The sequence below is a fragment of the Salvelinus sp. IW2-2015 genome, linkage group LG33 (genome assembly GCF_002910315.2).
Source record: "Salvelinus sp. IW2-2015 linkage group LG33, ASM291031v2, whole genome shotgun sequence".
Lineage (NCBI taxonomy): Eukaryota > Metazoa > Chordata > Actinopteri > Salmoniformes > Salmonidae > Salvelinus > Salvelinus sp. IW2-2015.
This window is the reverse complement of record NC_036872.1, coordinates 15,450,209-15,463,895: the sequence shown is the minus strand read 5'-3', so window position 1 is coordinate 15,463,895 and position 13,687 is coordinate 15,450,209. Positions and strand designations below refer to the sequence as shown.

The following is a 13,687-nucleotide window of genomic DNA, read 5'->3' as shown; positions in this document are numbered from 1 at the left end:
AAGAGTTGAATACCCCTGGTATATAGTATTCTATTAATTTACATAATTAGAAGTGCTGTTTTATTTCCCTTTGCTTCACTATATAGCATAAAAAGATGATGGTGTTTTGAATGGAGTTCATATACTATTTGCTTTATTGTGTATCCATTGAACAGCATGTCATATTTAGCAGACATCCTAGTGATAAAAAGTAATACATTAACATATCTATTACATTAATCAAAAAATCCTGACATTGGCCCAGATATAACGTAATATGGAGTGCAATTATTTCCCAATCCATTAAAAGAAGTTCAATTAACTGACGAGAGACAGTTCATCCATTGGAGGAGAAAGAAAAAAGGAAGATTCAAAATTAACTTGGGTTTGCAAAATATAATGGCAGAAGGATGACAATGATTTTTGATTTTCCGGAACGATATTAGAATCCTTATTAAACTTTGTGCATCTGGAAAATGCAATGGGGCTTTCCAATTAAAGCGCCACTTTACGCTGTTTAATAATACCCTCATAATATTATATCTTATGAAATGACAGGTGAGTTGGTGTATGAATAAAACATAAAGCCCCGTAATAAGAGACAGTTGTTGGGGGGCTTTTAAATGCTCGACATAATTTGCATATATTAATCTCCTCTTTTCAGCCTTATCAAGCATTCCACTGTATTTGAAGTTAAAATAGTCGTGACAGGCAGGGGTCTACGCTTCGTTTTTCCAAGGATTTATTACTTGTATAATTCCGGATCTTTAATAAGCCAATATGACTGATCCTATGGGTTTTGTGGAATTCAGTTAATTGTTCCAGATGGTGCTCACTGATTATACAAAATTACTTTCTTTCTCCTCTTTTTCTCCAACTACACCATTTTTTGATTGACTAACATTGAGAAAAAAAGATTATTTTTGGCCCAGCACTTTCATTAAGAGGCTTCTCATCAGGTTTCAAACAAAAGTTCCATCTTATCTCCCTCTGTGGTGCTGGGCTTGCAGGCYAGCCTCTGCAGAGGGAGGAGTTCAGCCCCGCTAATCTCCAACTGTAATCTCAACCCGCTATGATGTATCTCCACAGCCTCTGCACCAGTGTGGTTATATTTTATAATAACAACATTCTTTAGGCTGAGGGATTAAAAAACAACCTCTGCCTAGTGACACAAAAGTCATTGGCAGGTTTTTATTATTCAATGGCCTTGTGGCACCTCTGGTGGGTCATTAAAACACTAACCAGAGTGGTGTTTTCCTCTCATGTAAGGCATCCATCCAAAGGATCCTGGATCAAGTAAATTGAGCCAAATTAATCTTGCGTGGATATTTAATGGGGGGAGGTATTGGGCAGATTTACTGCTGTGTTTTAATTTAGATGATACAAGATTTGAAGTATGCAATTCCTGTACGATAAAACTTTCTAAATGTCTGAAACAAAGCCAAAGGGTTCGGCTTGCATCAAGGCATGAAAAACTGTGACGTGTCTTCTCTAAAACCCATTAATGATTTATTCTTATGGTCAGTGTGGAGAGAGAAGCAAGAGAGTGCTTAAGCATGCTTACGCACACAGTRAACATCCCCAAAAGATGGTGATAATTTTACCATTTTGGTTATCAGTATCTTGAATATTACAACTATTTTCTTTTGTCAACACATTTTACCTAGATAKCTAATACAAATTGTTTCTGTTTAATTAATCTGCTAATTTCAAAAGGYCATACATTTAAGCATATTAATATATTTACCAACAAACTATATGAATACAATCTTTCAGAACCCCATTAGACTCAAATAAGTGACTTTGAATAGCTTTGCATTAGCAGACCAGACTGGACTCACATCCCTCATTGCTGTCTATTCTTCCCTGGAATAAAAGCAGTGCTCCATTATTCTCAGTGGCCAGACATGGAGACCATCAATGGATGGCCTGTCACAGCTCCCTCATTCCCTCCATGTACAGCAGRGTTTGTTATCACACATCTAATTAGAACTTGATAAAAAATATTTCCCCAAAATCCAGTCATTAAATATAGTTTAAGGAGATTTATGGACAAATATGCCTTAAAGATCTTTTAATGGCTCTGCTGACTTGTTAAGTTTGTAATTAATGATCTCATAATACATACCGTAGTGTGATGTAAAAAGCACATTGAGATTCTGGAAATGAAGTAGTTTTGGAAAAGGGCATCTGKGGCTCCCAGAAGCTATATTAAATAGTTCTGCTCAGACTGGTTCTCTAAGAGGACCTATGAAGTATGCTTTAGAAATGTTAAAACAATCGTCCTTTTTACAAAGATGGAGTCATTATGTTTGTGAGCATAGCAAAGAGCCTGTTTAAGAATTTTCTTCCTTATGATTTAATGAAAATCAGTAAGTCTCTTTTTAGGTGAACCATGCACTCACTTATTGTAACATTTCAACTGAATCAATTGTTTTGTCTCTCCAACTTGAAACACTATAGGCCTACTCACCCACATACAGTATACTGACCTACAGTATTAGAAAAAAGGGTTCTAAAAGGGATCTTCAGCTGTCCCCATAATATAACCATTTTTGGTTCCAGGTAGAACTATTTTTGGTTCCAGGTAGAACTCTTTTTGGTTCCGGGTAGAACTCTTTTTTGGTTCCGGGTAGAACTCTTTTTGGTTCCGGGTAGAACCCTTTTTGGTTCCGGGTAGAACTCTTTTTGGTCCGGGTAGAACCCTTTTTGGTTCTAGGTAGAACTCTTTTTGGTTCCGGGTAGAACTCTTTTTGGTTCCGGGTATAATCATTTTGAGTTCCATGTAGATCCCTCTGTGGAAAAGGATTCTACATGGAACCAAAAAGGGTTCTCCTATGGGGACAGCCGTAGAACGCTTTTAGGTTCTAGACAGCACCTTTTTTTCTAAGGGTGTACACGTTGATGTGTACAAACATGCCTCAATGTGTCAACCTATCCGAAAGGCCTTAACTAATAACCGTTGCCTGTTTCACCAGGAGAGTAATGGTGTGTTTATTAGCATAATTAATGACAAATGGCGTCGCGGCATTGGTGGATTGGTTTAGGCGGATGATGAATTGGTTGAGGCCCAGCTTAGTGGCTGCCAAGGAAGCCTCTCTGGCTGTCATCCCTCCTGCTTCCGCCCTGGCACAGCTCATTACTCACCATGTGAGGTGCCACTTTACATTGCCTGGTACTGTGAGCATCGAAAACTTAATAACGCCACCCACAACCTCGCAGGACTTGCTKCTCTGCCCTCAGTCCAGAGGGCAAGGAGCTCAGAGAGTGCTAGGAGCTGGGGGGGGGGAGCAGGGCAGCATGGGGACCATCCCTTACCATAGTGTACAGCTGCTTTGATCACAACGGATCACACGTCACTCTCTGATCCTCTTCAGAAGGCACATGGCCATGTGACCCTCTCACCAGTATTCTGGAGTGTTCCTAGTTAGTTTTTTGGGGCTCACCACATCCCTTGCATCATTACAGGTTAGTTTGCCCACAGAACCGCTAATTAAGAGGGGATTTGTGTAATTGTGCCTTCTGCTGTGTCCCATCCGGCGCAAGCAATTTACTGTCAGCCCTCTGCCAGCTTTAACACTTGTCCAGAGAGGCGTACCCCATTCATACACAGATTCTGCTGCACATTTACCAGTAACCACAGCTGGGGCTCAWTGCTGGTGCCACTGTTAAGTCTTTAAAGACAATGTACTGCTTATCAAGTTCTGATGTTTATTCAATTCCCAGACTTGTGCTAAGTGATCATCGTGGTTAGCCTACATTGGAGTTTTGAAACTTTGAAAGGGATGTTTGACTTTGTTGACTTTGCAATTACAGAGCACAATACAATAGCATCATTTTTACATTTTATTTAACTAGGCAAGTCAGTTTAGAACAAATTCTTATTTACAATGACGGCCTACCCCAGCCAAACCCTAACCTGGACGACGCTGGGCCAATTGTGCACCGCCCTATGGGACTCCCAATCATTTCCGGTTGTGATACAGCCTGGAATCGAACCAGTGTCTGTAGTGATGCTTCTAGCATTGAGATGCAGTGTCTTAGACCACTGTGCCACTCGGGAGCCCCCAAAATACAATACAAATAGCATGTAGCACAATACAAATAGCATGTAGCACAATGCAAATAGAATGTAGCACAATACAAATAGCATGTGGCACAATGCAAATAGCATGTAGCACAATACAAATAGCATGTAGCACAATACAAATAGCATGTAGCACAATACAAATAGTATGTAGCACAATACAAATAGCATGTAGCACAATACAAATAGCATGTAGCACAATACAAATAGCATGTAGCACAATACAAATAGTATGTAGCACAATACAAATAGCATGTAGCACAATACAAATAACATTTTACAAATAGAATGTGCGACCAGATAAGTTCTCTATGCATGATTGATCATTATGCTATAGCCGCCCTTTTATAGAATTGTAGGTGTCTGTTGTATCATCATATGCATTTAATGTTCATAACAGAGAGAGAAAAATATGGGCCCTCAAATAGAAGAAATTATGTGAAATTAGACTGTGGAGCTCCAAATATCCACTGTTGTGCCGTAGTGTTTATGGCCAACTCACTGTAGGTGTGCCCACTTTCTGGAAGACTGATGGACCAGCGCCCGACTGGGACTGCCTCCTGGCTCCCAACCCAGAACTAGATTTCAAGGGCTGCTTGTCACACAGATGGAAAAATAACTCTACTCCCTCCTTGCTAAATACTCCTCCGCTTTCCCTCCTCTCTTTCTCTGTGTAAACCTGGGTGTTTAGCAGCCCCACTGCTGCCCCTGAGGAGTCTACAGAGACACCCATATAATCCACCGGTACAAATGATTAGCTGCACTGAGAATCATGCCCTCCAAGCTATCTGGGACTAGCAGTGTGTCTTAAAACCATTTAAATCACTCTTTTCAGTATTGGTGTTGGCATTTTACAATTGTCTCCATTTCATAAATATTGTTTTGGTATCTATTTTTGGTGACTGCATCAATCTAACTAGGGTTACTGTGCTACATTAGTAAGTGTATAGAGTCCAATGTCCAAAATGAACCTGTTGTAAAATATATCCTGAATATCATTTGAATAACGTCTCAATTGTAATGCTTGTGAAAAAGGATATGAATAAAGTTAATATATTCAGTTGTCATCCCCAGCAACCCTTTTTTCATTTGCTGTAATCATTAAAAGTAACACTTTTTTGCTTTTCAATGGGACATTTTCAGAATCTTCATAGGATTTTCCCCCCCAAACTCCCATTCTGTCTGGTGGAATTTAAAAAAAGATAGGGGGAAAAGAATGGAAATCATAGAGCCACAGTCATTAAAATCATCTGAAAATAGCAACGCGCGATCATCTGTTCTCATAGCACGGGTCAGGAGCTCTGACACCTCCTGTCAGGGTAGGGGGCAATTTGTATTCTCTCTCATTAGGCAATTTGACTAATGACCTGCCGCGGCTGCAGAGCTACTGAGGGACCCTGCGCCTCGTGCCCTCTCTCCTACAGCAGCCTGAGAAAACAGCCTCTATTGGAATGGCACAGATGGTATGCCCGGGCGACAAAATAAACTACAATCTGTCTCAGAGATGCTGTCAGGACTGGCCACTATTTCTCATGTCAGTGTCTAGTCGGGGTGAGGGCTGTGAGTGGGCAGAAGAGGTCCTCCTCCTCTTGATCTATGTGGATCYAAACTCCGTTTACCTTAAATGAGGCAGAGACACTGGCAAGGAATCTAGAATAAAGTATTTGGAGTTGGACACTGGTGTGGTTGTGCACAAAGTTTCTATTGTAAAAAATATATATATAGTAGATGCATCAATCCTCAAGGYGCAATAAACAGTTAATATCATGTCTTTACAGGGAAGTGCTTAGATGGAAACTGGAAACTCACGTAATAACTTCAAAACTGAGTCTGTGATAGATGTTGGTCAACGGGAACGGTTCAGTCTGGTTCTTTTTTTACGTCAGATTTCTCATACTCGGCTCCCGCTTTCCCCTCACTGGATCTCAGCAGAAGTACCACAGTCTTAGTCACAGTAACCCAAACATTACTGATTCATATGGCCACTTTAAAAATACATATGCATGTAAGACTGTATTAGAGTAAATATTCAGTACTTTTCCAGCTGATCCTGGAGTCAGTTTGATTCACCTGAGTAATTATAGTGGACACAGATCAGTGCAGGTACGTTGAATTAGTGAAGCATGAAAGAAAAGTTATTTAACATTCTTCCATTGTTAATTAAGAGTTCTGGTTCAGGTAATGTGAGGTATGCTCGATCACCCACACAGTCCTCAATCAGTCAATGTCTGAGCATTACCCTGTATAAATATGTGTGTGTGTGTGCATGCGTGAGTGCATGTGTGTGTGTACATGTGTCTGTRTGCGTTATAGTCCTGTGTACGGGTCATAGCGGGACTGAAGCTGTAGTCCACAGTGACAGCGCGTCCAACTACAGAACTGTGAGGGATTGGTGCTCTGCGCAGCAGACGAGGGAGCCCATCCCGTCCTGAAACAGCCATTCGTCTGCGCCCAGGGGCTGGAGATGACAATGCAGCCATTCCTCATCTCACCTGATAGAGCCATTAATAAGCCAGTGATCCACTCTGGGCCCGTGCTGACTCCGTTCTTTACACTACCATCAGTCAGGCCACAGGGCCCTTACTCGCTAACACCACCATCATCATCATTGTTGTTATCGTCATGATCACCATCATAACCATCATCATATTCATTAGGGAGTCATAATTAGAGCACATGTATGGACTCTGATTTGATAGAAAATGTCATCATACCAAATACACAATCACTCTACAACGCGCACATTTTTACTACACCATTTACACAAATATAGATTGGACCACATGACCAATGGTCAAATATTTTGTTTTCCTCACACAAATTGCTGGAACTTGATTCATTGCTCAGACAGACTCTARCCCTGGCCATTTGAGTAGGTAGTGAATGCTTTAGACTGGGAGTGTTTCAACCAGGAGATTGGACTRACATTACTTCAGGACTTTCCACTACTGTATGTACGTGTGCCTGGTAAATTATCAATTTCTCGCCCAGTAAAATCGTCTCCAAGTTCCTCCGTTGGTCTGGGTGTGAGATGGACCCTCCAGTACGGATGGTGGGGGGATACTAAGTGAGATCTGATTTAAAATGTAATCCTTGAACAACAAAGAAGCACCCCAGCCTTCAGCTCTAGATTAATCTGTCTGTTACACACAGATCCATCAACAGGGTGCAATCTGCACTTCCCATTGCTGGGTATTGATTCTAATATATTCCCCCGCCCGCCTACCTCTTTGCTCCCAGTGACACAGTAGCACATGTTTATTCACTTGTTTTTATGGGCTTAAACAAGCCATCATATCCACCCAATCACCCAGCCCTGCTGCTGCAGATAGCCCTTCAGCTAGCACTGCTGCTAAATAGTCCTCCTCTGAGCGGGTTGAAGCACACATGCCAGGGCTGGCTTTCTGAATGGCTTTAGGGTGATGGTTAAATGGTGGCCAAAGGCTATTCTCTCATCTGTCCTAACTCATAGTGTAGATTACCAGTAGTGGTTTGTAATGGTGATGGTGGGTTTTAGGTAGGGCTGATATTCAATGTATTTTCCTCAGAGCTCTGTAGCCATTACATTATGTGAGGTCACGGGTAGATTACAAAGACCTCATTGTAGCAGTAAAAATCACATTTATGGGTGGAAAGTACGGTATAATGGATCCCTACTGTTGAGGTACACAAAAAGGCAGTCATAAGTGTCAGAATGAAGGAACATTCAAATGACATTGTTTGAAATACTGTTATTAAGTTGTATTCTCCACAGACTAATATCAGATCCAAAACAGTGACTCATGAGAAGCATTTGGTTACATTTATTTCTGAGTTCCTTTTCCTGTGCCAGCAGGCTGATGGACTATGGGTAAAATAACACCAGTTGGAAGGTTGGCCAATTGATATTTGTGGCCCCTAAGAGAGAGAGAGAGGGGAGCTAGAAGTTGTGTGCTTCGTGATTTGGTGTAGCCGAGCAGCGGCAGTTAGTCACCACCTCTCGTCTGGAAAGGAACGAGAGCCTTTGTGTCCCCTGTCACCCTGCGTTAATTTGGGCCCTAATGTATTTTATAAACAAAGGGCTGCTCTCTAGCCTGACAGTAGTGACACTCTGATTCCTTTGCAGGCTGCGTACAGTATGGGGTTGCACCATTAATAATCAACTGGCAGCCATCACACCATTTTAACCATGATCATTATGATAAAGGGCATACACTTAATTACAGGCCTGCTTAATTATAGCTCTGTTGAAGCTCGTTTGTTTGGTCAAATGCTAATTACACTACCACGCTCTTGGCAAGTCCTCATTTCAATCCACTTTTTGCCTGCCAAACACTGTGGCTTATTTTCATGCAAATCAGTATCCGGTGAATGTTTTGTCTCACTTCTTTCCCCTTTTTCTGYGCGAGTGTCTTTGTTTTGGAGTGGAACATCTCTCTGACAAGACAGAATCAGGAATAATCAAGAGTAATTAAAGAGGAGTCGGGCTGGCGATGGTTTTGGGGGAAGGAGGGAAGGGGGTGGGTGGAGGTACTCAAGTACAGTGGAGAATAAAAAACCTTTCATCTTCAAGCTATTGAGGAAGGGTTGGGTGGGAGGGGGATTGAGGGGMGCTGGTCTTCAATTATTTTATTTACACTTAGCCAGGATGAGATACTCAGTATGAAGATTTTGGAATGATTGGTTTTGTATGAAATGTATGAAACATGTTGTCATGTTTTTATTCTCTTATGTTTCCACTCAACATTTTATTTTCTCTTTTCAGCAATGGATGATGTGCCCTTCACAATCTCTGAGAAATTTGCAAGAACCCCTGAAGAAGTGAGTGTTTACACAAAGCTTTTGAATTATGCTAACTAAAAAGCCTTTTTCTTTTCATCGCCTCTAGTTTGTTAAATTGTGAGGTACAAAGTGCTCTCTACACAGCTTTTATCCATCCACTTTTCAATTGAGGACATACCTCAATTGTATTGTAGCCTGTATTCTTCCTTCTCCAGGATCTGATCCCCAGTCAGTTCTACACAGCTTCCTGCACTCTCCTCTCCTCTCTTCTCTTCCAGTGTAGACTGAGTGATGAATGCATGCAGCCAGGCAGAGCTGGCTCAATGCAGTCCATTTGGCTGGCTGGCGGCGGCTGTCACTATATCACCTTTTGTATTGAAACAGAGAGGGAGAGGATTAAAGATTTTAAGCATGCTTACTTAGCCATGTGCCTAACGCCGTGTTTCTTGTTTTTTTCTCTCTCTGCTTTTGATTTCAGATGCAGCGAGTCAATTTAATGGGCATTACGATCAAATCCTTGGCAGAGATCGAGGAGGAAGTGAGTAGGGGCTGCAACGCTCGGCTGCCACTGACACCGTTGGCCCAGAATGCAAAGCAAACATTCTTGGGGGTTGTAATTAAGTGTCTGAGACGGGCAAGGCCCTTTTGGCTCCACTAAACCCAGATTGAATTAAAGCCCGCCCAGACTGGGCCTGGTCAGCCACTCTCTCTGAGAACTGACTAGTCTCACTGTGTCCTGCACAAAAACACTCTGGATTCCATTTGGTGTTCTTTTCTTTTTTTGGTGGTCTTCTCACTATTGAAACTGATTGCCAGTATGATGCACATACTGCATGTGTTTGGTTTCAATTAGCCTTACTTGATCTTTCTTACCCAATGAGACAGCCAGCATACAGACAGTAGAGATACAAATTCATGCAGAGTAAATGAAAAGAATACAGACAGTGTATTATTACAGAGCAACTAGCTACCCTACAGGCATTCCTAGTAAGAAAAAAATGAGAAAAGTGTGTGTGTGTGTGTGTGTGCGTGTGTGCGTGCGTGCGTGTGTTCTTGTGCTTGTGTGTGTGTGCATGTGTGTGTTCTCACACAGTTATTGTGTGTGCATGAAGGAGAGTGAACCCCTCCCCCTCTCTCTCATTAGCACGATATCTGGGTATCAGAACTGCCAGGAAGTGACAGACCACTGTAAAAGAACAGGTGCTGTTGGGTTTGAGATGTGTTACAGAGCAAACACTCCCTCATCAAACTGGGTGTCTGTTCTGCTCCCTGGCTCTGTATACTGTCACATAGTATAGAAATCACACAGTCGCCATCTTGTCATCTGGTCTCTGAGAATGGAGCTCATTGTCATTGTCAGCTCAGGTACTAATATTATGTGTGTGTGTGTGTCTGTGTGTGTGTGTGTGTGTGTGTGTGTGTGGCCACTGCGGTCTGCTGATGGAGACAGCCTGGCAGCTCGTCCCGTAGGCTCGCTCTCCTCTCAGAGAGTGTGATTAGCAGCAGGACACATGGCGAGCTGAGCCGTGGAGGGGAAGGGAAGAGCGCTAGGAATCATTAATTACCGCAGCGGTAGCTGGAACTGATGAAGTAAATGTGAGATAGTGTAACACGCAGGATTTAGTGAAGTGGACGACAGCACAAGATTAATGGTGGGGCCAGGCTGATGGGGATGAAGTCACAGCTTAGCTTGATAATTAGTTTCCAAGAGGAAACATCCCTCACCATTGTGTTATTTTTACTTCTCTCCTCTCGCATTATTATCCCAGTACAATATCTCTAGAGATGGGAAATTAATATCGTATTTCAGTTTGATATTACACATGCCAAATAGATATTCAGGGATTTTGGAGTGCTTATTTTTTTGTAAAAAATAAAAAATAATTTAATTTTAGGCTATAAAATGTAGATACTGGTTTTCTGTTCTAGGTTGAAGGTTGAAGCCAAAATATATAGTCACTGAGCACCCCCTAGTAACACCTGCTCATATATGTACAGATATTTACAGTTATCAAAAGCTAAGTAGTATTTGTAATATGTACTAGATCTTTTTGTTTTCAGTGGATCAAATCCAATACCACTATGAATAAATAGTGCAGTATTTAGTGCAGCCTTTATAATATGGAGTCACACAAACAGGCCGTTCTTGTTCATGGTGAGTGGTGTTCAGTTGTCCAGCAGAGGTCCCTGTCAGTGTACACTGGAGGAGTTCATTTTCTCTCTTCAGGGCGAAGAAAGATTATTATGGTAAAGGACATTCTAACTGACTGATGTCCAATACATTTCTTTAAAGACATACATAAAAGAGAGGTGGTATTTGACATTTGCACGTGTCATTGAGGAAAACTGTTGTAATCATATACAGTGCTACAGATAAGAACGTTTCCTAACAGGCATCACTTAAGCCATACTTCTCAGATGATGTTGGTTCCAGCAATTAGGCATTCTTTTCATTTCCCAAATGATTCGCAAAACTTGTGGAGATTATAATTGCTTTTATCCACGCATATCTAATTTGTGTCTTTTTAAGTGTTAATTAGTAAGCGATTTGAGCTGACGTCTTTATGTACTTTGCACTGCTAAAAATGTTTGTTTTTGGCGGCTGGCTAATGATTTTCAGAGTTAGCGTGTGAGAGTGYGTCTGTTAGTGTGGATGTCTTTTCATATGTGTGTATGAATCTGACAGACATTTTCATTTGCACCTATGGACGTGTGTGTGTTTCAGCAGTAAACTGTGTGTGTGACTGGGTGCATGTAGTGTGTAAGAGACAGACAGAGAGAGATAGAGAGAGAAGGAGAGAAGAGAGAGGAGAGAAAAGAGAGAGAGCTCCAAATAGAGGTGGAATTAATGAAGACAACATGTCACATATTTTTAGCAGTGGAGCAGGGACAGGAAATGAAGCTCTGTTCATCTGGGTGATTGCCGCCCATGTTCTTSTGTGTCACTGTCCTGTCAGCCCGCGTGTAAAAGTGGCAGACAGTGATACATGCTCTCCCTGATAACACCCCATTCCCCCATCCATCATCCACACACACGCTCACACTTACATCTATTTGTTTATTTATTTTGCCAGGTGTCGTGGCTGAATTTTATTATAACTAACCGTCTTGTGGCATGTGACTCGTAACTTATAGTTTCCTGAAAGACAGAGGGGTGTTGGTTGGAGATCCCCAATAAATCCATTGTGCTTAGTTGGGATCTTTGAATATAGATATTAAAAGGCATTTGATGATCTTGCAGCATCACCTAGTGCAGTGATTCAGTATTGCAGATCAGAGTGTATTGAAGTGATGAGTTGGTATGTGCTTGCTTGTTTTAGTAAAATAGCAATGGTATAAGTTGGTATGTGGTACTACTCTTTCAACAATGACTTGAAATATATTTTGACCACAACATCACAATTGATTACTGGAGTTTTTTTTTTATCCAAATATATTCTAAACTGATTTGAATTGCTCTCCTTCATTGCACTGGTTATTTATATTTTTTGGTGACCAAAGGATATATTATTTTATCCATTGAGAAAGCCAAGAAGAACTGTGCATTAGGTGCATGTATCTGGGAGACAGATGGTGTGAAGAAAATTCATATGTACTGTGGTTTTATAAACGTGTTATACATTCTCATCTTATTCCACAAGGGGACAGTATTTGCACACATTTCTCCTTTCAGCTTTCTTCATACCCAAACCCATACCCAGTTTGTAATCTTAAAGGCACAATGATCTGCTACTGAAAGAGCTACTTATACAAACCTCAATGCTGTTGGTGAAGAAGTGTTTTCATATACAAACAGTTTGTACTGGATATACTGTATTTTAAATCCCTTTATACTTCTATCCTGTGGCAGTATGAGTACAACTTCAGCACGGAGCACAGCATCGGCACTTCCCTGCCTCCCAGGCCCACCCAGAGCCAGTACTGAGAGAGCCTTTGAGTGAGGAACGCTCTAGAGGAATAGGAAAAGAGTAAAAAACTACAGCACCTTCACAAATGGTCTCTCATTCCACATTAACGAAGCACTTACTGGAATGATGTCTCTGATGTTCAGTTTAGAGTCCACATTCACAGTAGTCCCTCATATCAGAAGTCAACAGGATTCTAATCTATCTCAAATTAACGGCTAACAGAAATCTCACAAACAGGATGTGAAGTTAGTAACATTAAATTCCAAGTATCATAATATTGGAGGTAACTATTCTAAATGTTGTTAAATGTGCATTTTTAATCTCTCCATAGCTCTGTATGTTTCAGAGTTATGGTCAAATGTTTGTATTTGTGATCATAATAATACTGTGCAAACTCCGCTTAACGCTCATTTAATTGTTGTGCTCACTTATTGATTGTGTGATAAGAGCCACAGTAACCAAATTACCTCATATGTTGTAAAGCTATCAGAAAATGTATTTTTAATCCTGTAGCACATCTCCAAATACGTTGATACCTTTTCTAGTTTTTATTTAGGAAAATATTTCATAATGAGTTAGTACAGGGTTTCTCTGTCCTCGGGACCCCAAGGGGGGCATGTTTTGCTTTTTGCCGTAKGACTACACAGCTGATTCAAATAATCAACTAATCATCAAGCTTTGATCATTTGAATTAGTTGTGTAGTGTTAGGGTAAAAACCAAAACATGCACCTCTTGGRGTCCTGGGAAATGCTAAGTTAGTACAATCAAATAGGCTATACACATGTTAAATTGATATGATTGTTGAATTGTTTTAAATCAATTGTTATTCAGTATATTATTATATTATTCAGTTATGTAATGTATAAGAATGAATAAACACCTTATAAATCTCATGACTACCACTGAATCTCATGTCTCCCTTTTGGTTGTCAGAGTAACATGTAGGATTGA

At 40.9% G+C, this 13,687-nt stretch overlaps 1 protein-coding gene across 2 annotated transcripts in view; it reads left to right on the top strand.

Annotated features, from left to right (window-relative positions):
- The window catches only part of LOC111957783 (multivesicular body subunit 12B), a 37,432-nt gene extending 24,214 nt beyond the window's left edge, over window positions 1–13,218 (top strand). For both annotated transcript variants that reach the window (XM_023978789.2, XM_023978788.2), the window contains 3 exons: window positions 8,811–8,866; window positions 9,306–9,365; window positions 12,678–13,218. In XM_023978789.2, coding sequence (XP_023834557.1) covers window positions 8,811–8,866; window positions 9,306–9,365; window positions 12,678–12,752 — 191 coding nt within the window. In that variant the 3' untranslated portion in view covers window positions 12,753–13,218. The remainder of the gene's footprint in view (window positions 1–8,810; window positions 8,867–9,305; window positions 9,366–12,677) is intronic.
- The last annotated feature ends 469 nt before the right edge of the window (window positions 13,219–13,687 follow it).